This window comes from Ranitomeya variabilis, chromosome 5, assembly GCF_051348905.1.
Source record: "Ranitomeya variabilis isolate aRanVar5 chromosome 5, aRanVar5.hap1, whole genome shotgun sequence".
NCBI classification, from domain to species: Eukaryota; Metazoa; Chordata; class Amphibia; order Anura; family Dendrobatidae; genus Ranitomeya; species Ranitomeya variabilis.
Window position 1 is genome coordinate 682,804,997 of NC_135236.1, and position 15,699 is coordinate 682,820,695.

The 15,699-nt window shown below is 50.7% G+C and overlaps 1 protein-coding gene across 2 annotated transcripts in view; it reads right to left on the minus strand.

Moving 5' to 3' along the window:
- TRIM24 (tripartite motif containing 24) overlaps positions 1–14,303 on the minus strand; it is a 33,488-nt gene extending 19,185 nt beyond the window's left edge. For both annotated transcript variants that reach the window (XM_077267179.1, XM_077267178.1), the window contains exon 1: positions 13,759–14,303. In XM_077267179.1, coding sequence (XP_077123294.1) covers positions 13,759–14,050 — 292 coding nt within the window. In that variant the 5' untranslated portion in view covers positions 14,051–14,303. The remainder of the gene's footprint in view (positions 1–13,758) is intronic.
- Positions 14,304–15,699: the final 1,396 nt, after the last annotated feature.

Genomic DNA, 15,699 nt, shown 5'->3' on the forward strand with positions numbered 1-15,699 from the left:
TGGGAGGCAGAATGAACAAACACCAGCATTTCAGGATTTTTTTTTTCCAGATCATTCCTTGTGTGGTAAAATTGATAAGGCAGCTTTATTCTTCGGGTCACTACGATTACAGCGATCCTTCATTTATATCGTTCATGTTCTCGGGCTTTTATACAACAAAAAAATATGTAGAAAAAAAAAATACTTTGCATCACCTTATTCTGAGAGCTGTAAACTATTTCCCAGCTGATGGAGCCGTATGACGGCTTGTGTTTGGGACAAGATGACGTTTTCAGAGATACCATTTTTATTTACATTTGATCGTGTTTTATTCCCACTTTTTGGGGTCACTATGATAAAAAGGCATAGTATTAGGCATGGTTTTATTTTTTTTATTTAACACACTGACTGAAGGTGTTAACTGGGCTGACAGTTTTAGATGAGGTCGTTCAGGACGAAATGTGTATATATACATACATATACACACACACACACACACATACGCATTTATTGGTATGGTTATTTTTTTAGGGGGGGTTTTTTTAAATCTTTTTTCCCCTTGAGGACAGAACAGGGTTAACATCATCGGGAACTGAGTCAATCAGGCTGGAGTGGCTGATGCAGAGCTAGCCTCCTGCACATGAATCCCGGCTCTTGGGAGGGCTCTGGGGGTCCCGAGTGCTGCGGACTTTGTGCAAAGATTGATGCTGCACAGAGCGCAGCAAGTGCCGACGTTTATTCACCACTGGGAAGAGGTTAATAGAAGCTCGGCAAAAGCCAGTGAGAATAAAGTGTTTAACCCCTTCATGACCCAGCCTATTTTGGCCTTAATGACCTTGCCATTTTTTGCAATTCTGACCAGTGTCCCTTTATGAGGTAATAACTCAGGAACGCTTCAACGGATCCTTGCGGTTCTGAGACTGTTTTTTCATGACATATTGGGCTTCATGTTAGTGGTAAATTTAGGTCGATAATTTCTGAGTTTATTTGTGAAAAAAATGGAAATTTGGCGAAAAATTTGAAAATTTTGCAATTTTCACATTTTGAATTTTTATTCTGTTAAACCAGAGAGTTATGTGACACAAAATAGTTAATAAATAACATTTCCCACATGTCTACTTTACATCAGCACAATTTTGGAAACAAATTTTTTTTTTGCTAGGAAGTTATAAGGGTTAAAATTTGACCAGTGATTTCTCATTTTTACAACAAAATTTACAAAACCATTTTTTTTAGGGACCACCTCACATTTGAAGTCAGTTTGAGGGTTCTATATGGCTGAAAATACCCAAAAGTGACACCATTCTAAAAACTGCACCCCTCAAGGTGCTCAAAACCACATTCAAGAAGTTTATTAACCCTTCAGGTGTTTCACAGCAGCAGAAGCAACATGGAGGGGAAAAATTAACATTTAACTTTTTAGTCACAAAAATGATCTTTTCACAACAATTTTTTTATTTTCCCAAGGGTAAAAGGAGAAACTGGACCACGAATGTTGTTGTCCAATTTGTCCTGAGTACGCTGATACCTCATATGTGGGGGTAAACCACTGTTTGGGCGCACGGCAGGGCTCGGAAGGGAAGGAGCGCCATTTGACTTTTTGAATGAAAAATTGGCTCCAATCTTTAGCGGACACCATGTCGCGTTTGGAGAGCCCCCGTGTGCCTAAACATTGGAGCTCCCCCACAAGTGACCCCATTTTGGAAACTAGACCCCCCAAGGAACTTATCTAGAAGCATAGTGAGCACTTTAAACCCCCAGGTGCTTCACAAATTAATCCGTAAAAATGAAAAAGTACTTTTTTTTCACACAAAATTTCTTTTAGCCTCAATTTTTTCATTTTCACATGGGCAACAGGATAAAATGGATCCTAAAATTTGTTGGGCAATTTCTCCTGAGTACGCCAATACCTCATATGTTGGGGTAAACTACTGTTTGGGCACATGGTAAGGCTCAGAAGGGAAGGAGCGCTATTTGACTTTTTGAATGAAAAATTGGCTCCAATCTTTAGCGGACACCATGTCGCGTTTGGAGAGCCCCCGTGTGCCTAAACATTGGAGCTCCCCCACAAGTGACCCCATTTTGGAAACTAGACCCCCCAAGGAACTTATCTAGAAGCATCGTGAGCACTTTAAACCCCCAGGTGCTTCACAAATTAATCCGTAAAAATGAAAAAGTACTTTTTTTTCACACAAAATTTCTTTTAGCCTCAATTTTTTCATTTTCACATGGGCAACAGGATAAAATGGATCCTAAAATTTGTTGGGCAATTTCTCCTGAGTACGCCGATACCTCATATGTGGGGGTAAACCACTGTTTGGGTGCACGGCAAGGCTCGGAAGGGAAGGCGCGCCATTTGACTTTTTGAATGGAAAATTAGCTCCAATCGTTAGTGGACACCATGTCGCGTTTGGAGAGCCCCTGTGTGCCTAAACATTGGAGCTTCCCTACAAGTGACCCCATTTTGGAAACTAGACCCCCCAAGGAACTAATCTAGATGCATAGTGAGCACTTAAAACCCCCAGGTGCTTCACAGAAGTTTATAACGCAGAGCCATGAAAATAAAAAAATATTTTTCTTTCCTCAAAAATTATTTTTAGCCCGGAGTTTTTTATTTTCCCAAGGATAATAGGAGAAATTGGACCCCAAATGTTGTTGTCCAGTTTGTCCTGAGTACGATGATACCCCATATGTGGGGGTAAACCACTGTTTGGGCGCACGGCAGGGCTCGGAAGGGAAGGCACGCCATTTGGCTTTTTGAATGGAAAATTAGCTTCAATCATTAGCGGACACCATGTCGCGTTTGGAGAGCCCCTGTGTGCCTAAACATTGGAGCTCCCGCACAAGTGACCCCATTTTGGAAACTAGACCTCCCAAGGAACTAATCTAGATGTGTGGTGAGCACTTTGAACCCCCAAGTGCTTCACGAAAGTTTATAACGCAGAGCCATGAAAATAAAAAATTATTTTTCTTTCCTCAAAAATGATTTTTTAACCCACAATTTTTTATTTTCCCAAGGGAAACAGGAGAAATTGGACCCCAAAAGTTGTTGTGCAGTTTCTCCTGAGTACGCTGATACCCCATATGTGGGGGTAAACCACTGTTTTGGCACACATTGGGGATCGGAAGTGAAGTAGTGACGTTTTGAAATGCAGACTTTAATGGAATGCTCTGCGGGCGTCACGTTGCGTTTGCAGAGCCCCTGATGTGCCTAAACAGTAGGAACTCCCCACAAGTGACCCCACTTTGGAAACTAGACCCCCAAGGGAACTTATCTAGATGTGTGGTGAGCACTTTGAACCCCCAAGTGCTTCACAGAAGTTTATAACGCAGAGCCGTGAAAATAATAAATGTGTTTTCTTTCCTCAAAAATATTTTTTTAGCCCAGAATTTTTTAATTTTCCCAAGGGTAACAGGAACAATTTGACCCCAAAAGTTGTTGTGCAGTTTCTCCTGAGTACGCTGATACCCCATATGTGGGGGTAAACCACTGTTTGGGCACATGCCGGGGCTTGGAAGGGAAGTAGTGACGATTTGGAATGCAGACTTTGATGGAATGGTCTGCGGGAATCATGTTACGTTTGCAGAGCCCCTGATGTGCCTAAACAGTAGAAACCCCCCACAAGTGACCCCATTTTGGAAACTAGACCCCCCAAAGAACTTATCTAGATGTGTGGTGAGCACGTTCAACCCCCAAGTGCTTCACAGAAGTTTACAACGCAGAGCCGTGAAAATTAAAAATCATTTTTCTGTCCTCAAAAAAGATGTTTTAGCAAGCAATTTTTTTTTCACAAGGGTAGCAGGAGAATTTGGACCCCAATATTTGTTGCCTAGTTTGTTTTGAGTATGCTGGTACCCCATATGTGGGGGTAAACCACTGTTTGGGCGCACGTCAGGGCTTGGAAGGGAAGTAGTGACATTTGAAATGCAGACTTTGATGGAATGGTCTGCGGGCGTCACGTTGCATTTGCAGAGCCCCTGATGTGCCTAAACAGTAGAAACACCCTACAAGTGACCCCATTTTGGAAACTAGACCCCAAAAGGATCTAATCTAGATGTGCGGTGAGCACTTTCAACCCCCAAGTGCTTCACATAAGTTTATAACGTAGAGCCGTGAAAATAAAAAATAATTGTTCTTTCCTCAAAAATTATGTTTTAGCAAGTAATTTTTTATTTTTGCCAGGGCAACAGGAGAAATTGGACCCCAATAGTTGTTGCCCAGTTTGTCCTGAGTACGCTGGTATCCCATATGTGGGGGTAAGCCACTGTTTGGGTGCACGTCGGGGCTTGGAAGGGAGGGCGCACCATTTGACTTTTTGAACGCAAGATTGGCTGGAATCAATGGTGGCGCCATGTTGCGTTTGGAGACCCCTGATGTGCCTAAACAGTGGAAACCCCTCAATTCTAACTTCAACACTAACCCCAACACACCCCTAACCCTAATCCCAACTGTAGCCATAACCCTAATCACAACCCTAACCCCAACACACCCCTAACCACAACCCTAACCCCAACACACCCGTAACCCTAAATCCAACCCTAACCCTAATCCTAACCCTAATCCCAACCCTACCCACAACTGTAACCCCAACACAACCCTAACCCTATCCTTAACCCTAACCACAAGCCTAATCTTAACCCTATTTCCAACCCTAGCCCTAATTCCAACCCTAAGGGTACCGTCTCACATAACAATTTACCAACGATCACGACCAGCGATACGACCTGGCCGTGATCGTTGGAAAGTCGTTGTGTGGTCGCTGGGAAGCTGTCACACAGACCGCTCTCCAGCGACCAACGATGCCAAGGTCCCGGGTAACCAGGGTAAACATCGGGTTACTAAGCGCAGGGCCGCTGTTGTGAATTAGACTTTTTGGCTCCCTCTTGTGGTCACTAGTGGTATGACTCTGGGATTGTCTTTTTTCTGTTTGGCACTCACCTGGGTCGTTAGTCCAGGGGTGTCGCTATATTAACTTCCTGGATCCTTAGTCCAGTGCCTGGCACAGTTGTAATCAGATCCTTCTGTTGCTCCTGTCTGCTGGTCCTGGCTCTTGCAAAATTAAGCTAAGTCTTGCTTCTTTGTTTTTTGAGTTACTTGCTTTGCTACTATTTTTGTCCAGCTTGTACTAAATGTGATTTCTGACCTTGCTGGAAGCTCTAGGGGGCTGGTGTTCTCCCCCCGGCCGTTAGACGGTTCGGGGGTTCTTGAATATCCAGCGTGGATATTTTAATAGGGTTTTTGCTGACCATATAAGTCATCTTACTATATTCTGCTATTAGCTAGTGGGCCTCTCTTTGCTAAATACCTAGCTCATTCTTATGTTTGTCTTTTCCTCTTACCTCACCGTTATTATTTGTTGGGGGCTTGTATCCAACTTTTGGGGTCTTTTCTCTGGAGGCAAGAAAGGTCTTTCTTTTCCCTTCTAGGGTTAGTTAGTTCTCCGGCTGGCGCGAGACGTCTAGAACCAACGTAGGCACGTTCCCCGGCTACTTCTATTTGTGGTGCTAGGATTAGATATATGGTCAGCCCAGTTACCACTGCCCTATGAGCTGGTTTTTTGTGTTTGCAGACTTGGTATTGAGTCCTGAGACCCTCTGCCATTGGGGTCATAACAGGCCGCGCTTAGTAACCCGATGTTTACCGTGGTTACCAGCGTAAAAGTAAAAAAAAACAAACCGTACATACTCACATTTCGGTGTCCCTCAGGTCCCTTGCCGTCTGCTTCCCGCTCTGACTTAGTGCCGCCGTACAGTGAGAGCAGAGCGCAGCAGTGATGTGACTGCTGTGCTGTGCTCTCACTTTCCGGCCGGCAGACAGTCAGAGCGGAAAGCAGACGGCAAGGGACCTGAAGGACACCGAAATGTGAGTATGTACGTTTTGTTTTTTTTTACTTTTACGCTGGTAACCACGGTAAACATCGGGTTACTAAGCGCGGCCCTGCGCTTAGTAACTCGATGTTTACCCTGGTTACAAGCGAACGCATCGCTGGATCGCTGTCACAACGATCCAGCGATGACAGCGGGAGATCCAGCGACGAAAGAAAGTTCCAAATGATCTGCTACGACGTACGATTCTCAGCAGGGTCCCTGATCGCTGCTGCGTGTCAGACACAGCGATATCGTATGGATATCGCTGGAATGTCACGGATCGTACCGTCGTAGCGATCAAAGTGCCACTGTGAGACGGTACCCTAACTCTAATTCCAACCCTAACCCTAAGGCTATGTGCCCACTTTGCGGATTCGTGTGAGATTTTTCCGCACCATTTTTGAAAAATCCGCAGGTAAAAGGCACTGCGTTTTACCTACGGATTTACAGCAGATTTCCAGTGTTTTTTTGTGCGGATTTCACCTGCGGATTCCTATTGAGGAACAGGTGTAAAACGCTGCGGAATCTGCACAAAATTGACATGCTGCGGAAAATACAACACAGCGTTTCCGCACGGTATTTTCCGCACCATGGGCACAGCGGATTTGGTTTTCCATAGGTTTACGTGGTACTGTAAACGTGATGGAAAACTGATACGAATTTGCAGCGGCCAATCCGCTGCGGATCCGCGGCCAATCCGCTGCGGATCCGTGGCAATCCGCTGCGGATTCGCAGCCAAATCCGCACTGTGTGCACATGCCCTAACCCTACCCCTAACCCTAACCCTACCCCTAATTCTAACCCTAATTCTAACCCTAGTTCTAACCCTAACCCTAGTAGAAAAAAAAATACATATATTTTATTTATTTTTATTATTGTCCCTATGGGGGTGATAAAGGGGGGTCATTTACTATTTTTTTTATTTTGATCACTGTGATAGGCTATATCGCAGTGATCAAAATACATCTGAAACGAATCTGCCAGCCGGCAGATTCGGCGGGCGCAGTGCGCATGCGCCCGCCATTTTGGAAGATGGCGGCGCCCATGGAGAAGCCGGACGGACACCGGGAGGCCCAGTAAGTATGAAAGGGGGGTGATCGGATCACGGGGGGGGGGGGGGGACCGGAGCACAGGGAGGGGGGACCGGAGCACGGTGGGAGCGGACAGGAGGACGGAGGAGCGGACAGGACGACTTAGGGGGGCGGACCACGTAACGGAGCACTGGGGAGGAGATCGGTGGGTGTGGGGGTGACAGATTAGGTTTTCCAGCCATGGCCGATGATATTGCAGCATCGGCCATGGCTGGATTGTAATATTTCACCGTTTTTTGGGGTGAAATATTACAAATCGCTCTGATTGGCAGTTTCACTTTCAACAGCCAATCAGAGCGATCGTAGCCACGAGGGGGTGAAGCCACCCCCCCTGGGCTGAAGCACCACTCCCCCTGTTCCTGGAGATCGGGTGAAATTGGAGTTAACCCTTTCACCCGATCTGCAGGAGCGCGATCCCTCCATGACTCATACGCTGCGTCACAGGTCGGATTGGCACCGACTTTCATGACGCAGCGTATGCGTCAAAGGTCGGGAAGGGGTTAAACATGCGACAGATACAAAGACGGGTAAAAAAAAAAAAAAGAAAAAAAAAGCATAATCAGCAAGTCCATGCAAGAGAAAAGGACACTGAAGAAGAGTCCATAGGAAAGGCTTCTTTACAGTACGAGCAGTAACGCCATGGAACCGAGTCAGTGCAAGCGAGAGAGAACGTCACACCCAGACAGGAGTAAACTTCCTAGACGCACCGACTGGTCAACCTGATGATCTCTGCAGAGCTGAACTCACAGGTGATGGGACAAGAGATCATTATCGTCTACATGTTAGGGTACTGTCACACAGTGGCACTTTGGTTGCTACAACGGCACGATCCGTGACGTTCCAGCGATATAGTTACGATCTCGCTGTGTCTGACACGCTACTGCGATCAGGGACCCCACTGAGAATCGTACGTCGTAGCAGATCGTTTGAAACTTTATTTCGTCGTCAAGTGTCCCGCTGTGGCGGCATGATCGCAGCGTGTAACAAAGGTGTGCACGATATTCCCAATGTCCCGTATGACTTCTACATCGCAACTACGTCATTAAATTATCGCTCCAGCGCCGTGCATTGCAAAGTGTGACCGCAGTCTACGACGCTGGAGCGATAATCAAGCGACGCTGCAACGTCACGGATCGTGCCGTCGGAGCGATCAAAGTGCCACTGTGTGACAGTACCCTTAGTGACCCAGAGTCACCCACACGTGACTAATTACTGGAGGACTCTGATCCCCTGTCCACAGAGCAAACACCAGACTGAAAGCTCAAGAGCCGGCTCCAAAAAAGCAGCAGGAAGTGGCCACAACGATGTGAGATTGGGAAAGTATGTCCACCGTGACTAATAGCAGAATAGTGAGCGCAGCTCTGGGGTATAATACAGGAGGTAACTCAGGATTGTGCACAGGGACTCAATTTACAGCTGTCCGTCCTGCTATTCAAGTACTAGGCTAAGTTCAGAGAAGAGAATATTTGGGTAACAATTGCTGGACTACACACAAAACAAACAAGTCCACAGCCAAATTCTATAGAAACAATGAAGCATACAATTGTTAAGGACGATTTGCAAATAACACTGACACTTCTATTAATCCATTTAGAATAATATAATTAAAAAAAAAAAAGACACCAGACATTAAGTTCGGCTTTGCCTTCACTCTGGGATGTAAGAAGTGTGACATTTAGTAAGTTCGGCCTTGTTGTAATTATCCAGTCTCGTACAGCGGCTCCCAGCTCTGCTGCTCACTGGACATTTGCTGCCCAGCATGAGACACACAATCCCTCTGGAGCAGAGATAACAGGAGGCCCAGTGATGGCCGGTGCTACTGGGGGAGGGGCGAGGGCTCCATGTCTCCGCAGGGGGGATCAGACAGGAGTCAGGGCCCCCAAGTCCCCATAGGGGTCACACAGGGGCCAGGGCAGGAGCAGATATCCATCAGTAAGGGTACCGTCTCACTATACGATTTACCAACGATCACGACCTGCGATACGACCTGGCCGTGATCGTTGGTAAGTCGTTGTATGGTCGCTGGGGAGCTGTCACACAGACCGCTCTCCAGCAACCAACGATGCCGAAGGCCCCGGATAACCAGGGTAAACATCGGGTTACTAAGCGCAGGGCCGCGCTTAGTAACCCCATGTTTACCGTGGTTACCAGCGTAAAAGTAAAAAAACCGTACATACTCACATTCCGGTGTCCGTCAGGTCCCTTGCCGTCTGCTTCCCGCTCTGACTGAGTGCCGCCGTACAGTGAAAGCAGATCACAGTGGTGACGTCACCGCTGTGCTCTGCTCCGGCCGGCAGTCAGTCAGAGCGGGAAGCAGACGGCGAGGGACCTGACGGACACCGGAATGTGAGTATGTACTGTTTGGTTTTTTTTACTTTTACGCTGGTAACCAGGGTAAACATTGGGTTACTAAGCGCAGCCCTGTGCTTAGTAACCCGATGTTTACCCTGGTTACAAGCGAACGCATCGTTGGATCGCTGTCACACACAACGATCCAGCGATGACAGCGGGAGATCCAGCGACGAAAGAAAGTTCCAAACGATCTGCTACGACGTACGATTCTCAGCAGGGTCCCTGATCGCTGCTGCGTGTCAGACACTGCGATATCGTATGGATATCGCTAGAACGTCACGGATCGTGCCGTCGTAGCGACCAAAGTGCCACTGTGTGACAGTACCTAACACTGGCTTATAGACAACTCACAGACTTTTCAGACATGTGAAACATTTGCACACAAACCTCATTTATATTACTACCAATGTTGTGCACATTTGATTATAAACTTTTTTTTTTTTAGAGAGACGAAAACCAAAAAAACAAAATATCAAAGCAATTTTTTCTCTTTATGGAGTTCACCGATCGGCTTCATTAATTCCATATTTATTTTTACAGGGAAGACCGGGGCGATTTTATCTTTTAAAGAAAACTTATCTTTACACACCTTTTCTCTTATAGGGGGGACTGAGAGGACGGGTGTCATCAGCAGACCCCCAGGTATCAGACTCCCACCAGTCCCCGTGCTAACCTCGCTCTCCTCTCCCCCACTTTATCCCTGACCTGTCTGGTGGGCTCCTTGGTTTCCATGATGCCAGTTGATCCCTGATGTCCTCACACAGACCAGCTGTCCTTATACTGAGGAGGAATCACGCCCGGGGGGACGCAGGGTACTAACGATGTGACTTCTGGGGGCGATCGGTCACTCAGGATGTTATTTAGGGGCATCAGATGACAGGGGGGTGAATACTAATGCACAATGTCCAGATTTACATCTGTACAATAATTAGTACACCCCGTATCATTTCCTGTACACGTCACAAATACTTGATACTTTGTGTCACAGAAAATCCCAACAAACACGGAAGTTTATGGCTGCAACGTGCAAAATGTGGAAGTTCACAGGGTGTGAAGACATTATCAACGCACTACACACGGGGTCTTACTCACTGGGGGGCACATTTGTGGCATTTATTTTGGGCGATTTATCTGCCGATATTCAAGGAGATATCTGTGGAGACATTTCAGCCATCCTCCCTCCCTCCTCCCCGGGCACCTGCTCAGGGGCTGCCGCAGGGCCCCCCTTGGGATGTGCGGGGGGCACCATACGCAGTCACATACCATGGGGTGGACGCACTATATACAGGGCACTGCACACTGGGGGGGGGGGGCCATATACACTGGGATGGGGGCACTATACACGGGGCCGTATATACTGGGCACTATACACGGGGCCGTATATACTGGGGGGGCACTATACACGGGGCCGTATATACTGGGAAGGGGGCACTATACACGGGGCCGTATACACTGGGAAGGGGGCACTATACACGGGGCCGTATACACTGGGGGAGCACTATACACGGGGCCGTATACACTGGGGGGGCACTATACACGGGGTCGTATACACTGGGGGGAGCACTATACACGGGGCCGTATACACTGGGGGAGCACTATACACGGGGCCGTATATACTGGGGGGGGGCACTATACACGGGCCGTATATACTGGGGGGGCACTATACACGGGGCCGTATATACTGGGAAGGGGGCACTATACACGGGCCGTATACACTGGGAAGGGGGCACTATACACAGGGCCGTATACACTGGGGGGAGCACTATACACGGGGCCGTATACACTGGGGGGGAGCACTATACATGGGCCCGTATATACTGGGGGAGCACTATACACGGGGCCGTATACACTGGGCACTATACACGGGGCCGTATACACTGGGGGGGGGGAGCACTATACACAGGGCCGTATACACTGGGGGGGAGCACTATACACGGGGCCGTATATACTGGGGGGGGGGAGCACTATACACGGGGCCGTATATACTGGGGGGGGAGCACTATACACGGGGCCGTATATACTGGGGGGGGGAGCACTATACACGGGGCCGTATATACTGGGGGGGGGAGCACTATACACGGGGCCGTATACACTGGGGGGGAGCACTATACACGGGGCCGTACACTAGGGGGAGCACTATACACGGGGCCGTATACACTGGGGGAGCACTACACACGGGGCCGTATATACTGGGGGAGCACTATACACAGGGCCGTATATACTGGGGGAGCACTATACACAGGGCCGTATATACTGGGGGGGAGCACTATACACGGGGCCGTATATACTGGGGGGGGAGCACTATACACGGGGCCGTATATACTGGGGGGGGAGCACTATACACGGGGCCGTATATACTGGGGGGGGAGCACTATACACGGGGCCGTATATACTGGGGGGGGGAGCACTATACACGGGGCCGTATATACTGGGGGGGGGAAAGCACTATACACGGGGCCGTATACACTGGGGGGGAGCACTATACACGGGCCGTATACACTGGGGGGGAGCACTATACACGGGCAGTATATACTGGGGGGGAGCACTATACACGGGCAGTATATACTGGGGGGGGAGCACTATACACGGGCAGTATATACTGGGGGGAGCACTATACACGGGGCCGTATACACTGAGGGGAGCACTATACACAGGGCCGTATATACTGGGGAGGGGGCACTATACACGGGGCCGTATACACTGGGGGGAGCACTATACACGGGCCGTATACACTGGGGAGGGGGCACTATACACGGGGCCGTATACACTGGGGGGAGCACTATACACGGGCCGTATACACTGGGGAGGGGGCACTATACACGGGGCCGTATACACTGGGGGGAGCACTATACACGGGGCCGTATACACTGGGGTGGGGGGGAGCACCATACACGGGGCCGTATACACTGGGGAGGGGGCACTATACACGGGGTCGTATACACTGGGGGGGGCACTATACACGGGGGGGAAGCACTATACATGGGGCCGTATACACTGGGGAGGGGGCACTATACACGGGGCCGTATATATTGGGGGGAGCACTATACACGGGCCGTATATACAGGGTGGGAGCACTATACACGGGGCCGTATACACTGGGGAGGGGGCACTATACACGGGCCGTATACACTGGGGGGGGCACTATACACGGGCCGTATACACTGGGGGGGGCACTATACACGGGCCGTATACACTGGGGGGGGCACTATACACGGGCCGTATATACAGGGTGGGAGCACTATACACGGGGCCGTATACACTGGGGGAGCACTATACATGGGCCGTATACACTGGGGGAGCACTATACATGGGCAGTATACACTGGGGGGGGCTGTATACATTTGGGGTAGGGGGCGCTATACACGGGGCCATATACACTAGGGGGAGCACTATACACGGGCCGTATACACTGGGGGAGCACTATACACGGGCAGTATACACTGGGGGGGCTGTATACATTTGGGGTAGGGGGCGCTATATCCGGGGCTGTATACACTGGGGGGAACACTATACACGGGGCCATATACATTTTTTTTTTTGGGGGGGGGAGGGGGGCAATATCCGGGGCTGTATACATTTGGGGTGGGGAGCACAATACACTGGGGTGGGGGACGCTTTGTCCAGGGCCGTATACACTGGGGGTGCTGTATACATTAGGGGTGGGGGGGCGCTATATCCGGAGTGGGGAGCTTTATATCCAGGGCCGTATACACTGGGGGTGTGAGCACTATACACTGGGGTGCTGTATACATTTGGGAGGGCACCCTATAACCGGGGCTGTATACATTTGGGGTGGGGGGCGCTATATCCGGGGTGGGGATCACTATACACTGGGGGTGGGGGGCTTTATATCCAGGGCCGTATACACTGGGGGAGCACTATACATTTGGGGGGGCACCCTATATCCGGGGCTGTATACATTTGGGGAGGGGGGCGCTATATCCAGGGCCGTATACACTGGGGGTGTGAGCACTATACACTGGGGGTGCTGTATACATTTGGGGGGGGGGGCACCCTATAACCGGGGCTGTATACATTTGGGGTGGGGGGCGCTATATCCAGGGTGGGGATCACTACACACTGGGGGGCAGTATACATTTGGGGTGGGGGGCGTTATATCCAGGGCCGTATACACTGGGGAGGGCACCCTATATCCGGGGCTGTATACATTTGGGGTGGGGGGCGCTATACCCAGGGCCATATACACTGGGGGTGCTGTATACATTTTGGGGGGGCACCCTATAACCGGGGCAGTATACATTTGGGGTGGGGGGCTTTATATCCAGGGCCGTATACACTGGGGAGGGCACCCTATATCCGGGGCTGTATACATTTGGGGTGGGGGGCGCTATACCCAGGGCCATATACACTGGGGGTGCTGTATACATTTGGGGAGGGGGGCGCTATATCCGGGGTGGGGCATATTCCCGGCGTCCTCCCGCCCGCCCCCGGTCCTCCCCGCACTCACCCTGCACGGTGCCGGAGCTCGGGGCCCCCGGTTGGGCCGCGCTGGGCCCCGTGGAGGCCGGCAGGCTGATGTAGCGGCTCGGGGCCGGCAGGCAGCGCAGGCACACGGAGTGCAGGCAGGGCAGCAGGCGCGGGCTCCGGCTCTGGATGTTGGCCCGGCACACGCCGCACGTCTCCAGCAGGCTGAGGGCCGCCCTCTCCCCGCTCCGCTCCTCCGGGCCCGGCCGGCTCTCCGCTTCGTTCTCCGGGGGCGGCGGAGGCACCGCCTGAGTGGAGGCCGCGGCCCCCTCCATGCTCGCAGGCCTCGGGCTTTCCTGGGCCTCACCGCCCGCTGTGCTCTAACCGCTCACTGCCTCCTAACATCCGACACGCACGGCGGCCCGACGCAGACTGAGCGCCCGAGCCGGGCCCGCCTCCCCGCGGCAGCTACCACTCCGCCCGCAGCTGGGTCCGAGGGGAACCACTGGAAGAACGAGGCGAGCGCGCCGCACTCCGCTCCCCGGATCTCCCCGCCGCGTGGTACAGTCCGAACTGTAATGTTATTTTTTTCTCATTCCCCCCTCCAACAAGAGAGCGGGCTCGAGAAGCCACGCCCCCAGCGCTGGATCCAATGGGAAAAGTGTGAGGAATAATACATGAGGTGGGCGGGGCCGGCTCATGAATATTAAGCGGCGGTCCTGCCCGGCCTGTAGATGAGGCTGCGGGGGCTTTGTGCTGCCCCGGGCGGAGAACAAAAGGCGAGAAGGGTCTGCCCGGGGCCGGGGGCGAGGAGGACAGAGGCAGGGCCTGCCGGGGGCCGGGGGAGAGGACGCTGGGACTGCAGGGCCTCATCTGCATCTCATTACTATGCAAATGAGCTAATAGTAATCAGCCCAGATTAGCATTATGGAAATCATCTGGGATTGAGGCTCCATTTTTTCATACATTTTGATGGTGATTCTGTTTGTTCCTCTTATAGCGGCTTAAAATAAGTCAGAACCAATCAGATTGCAGAATGTGGTCATGTGACCAGGAATTAGCATATCACCACAGGAAATAACAACTGAGCCTCCCTGATTCATTTGTTTACGTTGATGGTGTCACATGACCTCAGCAACCAATCACTGCACAGCAGCTCCACCGAGGCCTGTGATTGGTTCCTGCGGTCACATGACTGTACTCGGAGGGGCGTCGGGGCCTGATTGGGGGATTTATGGGAAAGGATTAGGTGTTTAGAAAAAAAATGGAACCCCGAGCATCCCCTTTAATGGAGGGATTAATGGATTTAGTCATCAATTGTAAAAACTTTTGTGAAATATTTTATAATGATCACTAATAAAAAAAATATGACTCTTCCTGCTAAAAACAAGCGAAAGAAAGGGAGGGGTCTCGGGAGGCAGGATTAGTCCGGTCACATGACCGTCTGCAGACCCCCAGGGATGAGCCGGAATAACCGGGGTAAGACGTCCTGCAGAGAGCGGCGCATGGGGATCACTCTGCTGTAAAGGGTTAATCTGCACCCACTCCTCCCGCTATAACCTCCGGTGAGGTGGGCTCCCTCTGTATCCTCAGGTGAGGTGGGCTCCCTCTAATCTCAGGTGAGGTGGGCTCCCTCTGTAACCTCCGGTGGGGTGGGCTCCCTCTGTATCCTCAGGTGAGGTGGGCTCCCTCTAATCTCAGGTGAGGTGGGCTCCCTCTGTATCCTCAGGTGAGGTGGGCTCCCTCTGTAACCTCAGGTGAGGTGGGCTCCCTCTGTAACCTCAGGTGGGGTGGGCTCCCTCTGTATCCTCAGGTGGGGTGGGCTCCCTCTAATCTCAGGTGAGGTGGGCTCCCTCTGTAACCTCAGGTGAGGTGGGCTCACTCTGTAACCTCAGGTGGGGTGGGCTCACTCTGTAACCTCAGGTGAGGTGGGCTCACTCTGTAACCTCAGGTGAGGTGGGCTCCCTCTAATCTCAGGTGAGGT